This window comes from Octopus bimaculoides, unplaced genomic scaffold (genome assembly GCF_001194135.2).
Source record: "Octopus bimaculoides isolate UCB-OBI-ISO-001 unplaced genomic scaffold, ASM119413v2 Scaffold_158983, whole genome shotgun sequence".
Lineage (NCBI taxonomy): Eukaryota > Metazoa > Mollusca > Cephalopoda > Octopoda > Octopodidae > Octopus > Octopus bimaculoides.
This window is the reverse complement of record NW_026429210.1, coordinates 10,600-13,983: the sequence shown is the minus strand read 5'-3', so window position 1 is coordinate 13,983 and position 3,384 is coordinate 10,600. Positions and strand designations below refer to the sequence as shown.

Genomic DNA, 3,384 nt, shown 5'->3' with positions numbered 1-3,384 from the left:
AAATTGGCACGATTAAAAACCCATTTTCCCATTCTTTTGTGGGTCAGGCAGACGTTCTTCTGCCAGATGGCCTTCTTGTTATGAACCCTCATCAGTTTCCAAGCAAGGTAATATTTGCCCATGTCTGCACATATTTTCATGTTGATGTGAAGTGATATGAAGACGCACAGGACAACCTTCCTTCATTTTCTGTCTATCAAATCCATTCAGATGGCTTTAGATGTGCACTGCTGCTATTAAAGAAGAGACTTGCTCAAGGTGCTGCTCTGTGGGACCGAACTTCAAATCACTTGGATGGAAACCAAAGTTGTTCAAATTTTTTCCCCTAATTTCGTTGGCTTTTCATCATTCATCAATGTTTGTTTTTGCTTCATCAGTCAAAAATTGTAGGCCCAGCAGTTCCCCATGGGATCACATGAACTCCTAGAAATAACAGCACATTCCACTTCAATCTCTCCTGTGGGAGAAGACTGTATTGGATGACATAATTATAGATATAGAATGTTAGAGAAATAGATAGGATGTTCATGGGTGGAATGTCTATAACCACATATGTGCTCCTGTGAGAACTGACTTTGATCTAAACAACAATGTCAAGTTATATTTCTGGAGAAAGACTAATGTTGGTGTCCACCATTCTGTAGTTTTTATTTTCAAACTGTTACACAATGGGAAGGTGTCAGTGTAGTTTGCAAATATGGAAGCTTCACACAGGATCCTATGATGTCAATTTTAATGAATTAAGTTCACCCTCATCTTTTAATGCCTGTTGTCCATGCTGGCATGGGTTGGATGGTTTGAGAAGGGAAGCTGCAGCACACTCCAGTGTTAATTTTTTATGGTTTCTAGAGCTAGATGCCCTTCCTAGTGCCAACCACTTCACAGTTCACAGGTTGCTTTTATGTGGCACTGCACAGGCAATTTTATGTGCCACCACAGAATTGCTTTTTGCCATGAGATGGATGAGTCTGAATATTTCTGCTGTGGAGTACAGCTGGGAGCCAGGCATCTTGGTCTTTATCATATTACCTGAGACTTTCCCATGTCTTCTTGGGTGTCCCACTTCTATCTTCTTTGAGAGATTGGAACTTCTTCATAGAACTGTTGGCATCCAGCTCAGTTGTTAAAAGAAATGTTTGTTTCTACAGTTTATCTCAATAGAAATGAATCGAATTTTACACTGTTGCTTCTCTATAATTTCAGAATATGAGAAGACAGGAGAAGCATCCTCAATATCTGCCTTGTTTTAAAGATTCAAGAAAGATATTATACGAAACAGACGTGTAACATTGTTTCTACGAATCTGTGGAAGAATTATTAACTAATTTTCTGAACATTGCTGACTGGAGTGTCAAGAAGAGAAGATTTTGTGCTGATTAAAGTTGGATAGATTTATAGAAGTGTTGCTAAGCAAAGGTAACACTGGACAGAAATCCAGCAGTAAAAGTGTATGTAAGGAACAACGTATAAAAGCAAGAAAAGTATATTAACTGGAATTTGAGAAGAAAAAGTAATAGAAAAGAGAAAATTATAGAATTGATTTTTCCCTGTAACACTTGAAAAAAGAGATGACATCATATGACTGTGATGTCTGTACAAAGTCCTTTCAAGAAAGTAACCTAATTATGCACAAACATACTCATACGGGAGGGAAATCCTATCAGTGTGTTATCTGTGGTAAATCATTCTCTGCAAGTGGTACCCTAACAACACACATACGTGTTCATACAGGAGAGAAACCGTATCGTTGTGGCATTTGTGGTAAATCATTCTCAAACAGTAGTCACTTATCTACACACAAATATATTCATACTGGAGAGAAACCATATCACTGTGGTATCTGTGGTAAATCCTTCTCTGACAATAGTAACTTAACAAAACACACACGTTTTCATACGGGAGAGAAACCATATCACTGTGATATCTGTGGTAAATCATTCCCTTACAGTAACAGCTTATTAAGACACGGATATATTCATGCTAGAGAGAAACCATATCAGTGTGATATCTGTGGCGAATCATTTGACCGTAGTCAATTATCAAAACACAAACGTATTCATACTGGTGAGAAATCATATAATTGTGATATCTGTGGTCAGTCATTCTCTCTCAGTGGTCAGGTTGCTGTGCACAAACGTACTCATATAGGAGAGAAGCCATATCGTTGTGATATCTGTGGTCAGTCATTCTCTCAACGTGGTGCCTTATCTCGACACAAATATATTCACACAGGAGAGAAACTGTTCCACTGTGATACGTGTGGTCAATCATTCTTCCAACGTGGTGCCTTATCTATACACACACGTATACATACTGGAGAGAAACCATATCACTGTGATATCTGTGGTAAATCATTCTCTAGCGCTGGTCATTTATCTACACACAAATATATTCATACTGGAGAGAAACCATATCATTGTGATATCTGTGGTAAATCATTCTCCTACAATAGTAGCTTAAAAAAACACATACGTTTTCATACTGGAGAGAAACCGTATTCTTGTTATATCTGTGGTAAATCATTCTCTAACAGTAGTCACTTATCTACACACAGATATGTTCATACTGGAGAGAAACCATATCATTGTGATTTCTGCAATAAAACCTTCTCTGACAGTAGTAACTTAACAAAACACACACGTCTTCATACGGGAGAGAAACCATATCACTGTGATATCTGTGGTAAATCATTCTCTCAAAGTAATGATTTAAAGAAACACAAACGTGTTCATACAGGAGCGAAACCATATCATTGTGATATCTGTGGTAAATCATTTTCTCAAAGTATTCACTTAACTAAACACAAACATATTAAAACAGGGAAGAAAGGCAAAAAGTAGTTTCTATGGTTTCTTCTTTGCTGTATTTATTTAACATTCTTTTGTTGTAAATTGTGACAAAAGTGTTTCCAAGAATTTTAGATTTTTTCCATTTTTTAATGGAATATTCATCTTCCACTCTTTTCTTGAACACCCATAACTTTCCTTTCCATGGTGTAAGGACCTCTCAACCAAATCTCCTGGCAACCCTACACATTATTCTTTCTTGAATATCGCATCCTGTAATTACAGCACATTTTATTGTTTATTGTATTTTAAATGCTTCTCTCATTAAATATATTTTATACAATTAGAAGTTATGACTTTTTCATGAACAGAAATATTGTAAAGTTGTCAAATATTTACCTAAACAATGACCCCAAGTACAAAACAGAAGGGACCACAAAGGAAGAACCTGATACATAAGTACAGTTTAGGGCCCCACACCAGACTGATTCCTTGTTGGTTTTTCAATAATGGTTTCTTTAAATTAAACTTTACAGAGATGAGTTTTCAAACGTCCAGATTAAGATTATTTTCATAGAATTGAGAACATTTTGGAGGA

At 36.4% G+C, this 3,384-nt stretch overlaps 1 protein-coding gene across 1 annotated transcript in view; it reads left to right on the top strand.

Moving 5' to 3' along the window:
• Positions 1 to 3,129, top strand: part of LOC106881464 (zinc finger protein 271) — a 6,436-nt gene extending 3,307 nt beyond the window's left edge. The window contains exon 2 of the mRNA XM_014931858.2: positions 1,204 to 3,129. Within this exon, the coding sequence (XP_014787344.2) occupies positions 1,569 to 2,840 (1,272 nt within the window). The 5' untranslated portion in view covers positions 1,204 to 1,568 and the 3' untranslated portion in view covers positions 2,841 to 3,129. The remainder of the gene's footprint in view (positions 1 to 1,203) is intronic.
• The last annotated feature ends 255 nt before the right edge of the window (positions 3,130 to 3,384 follow it).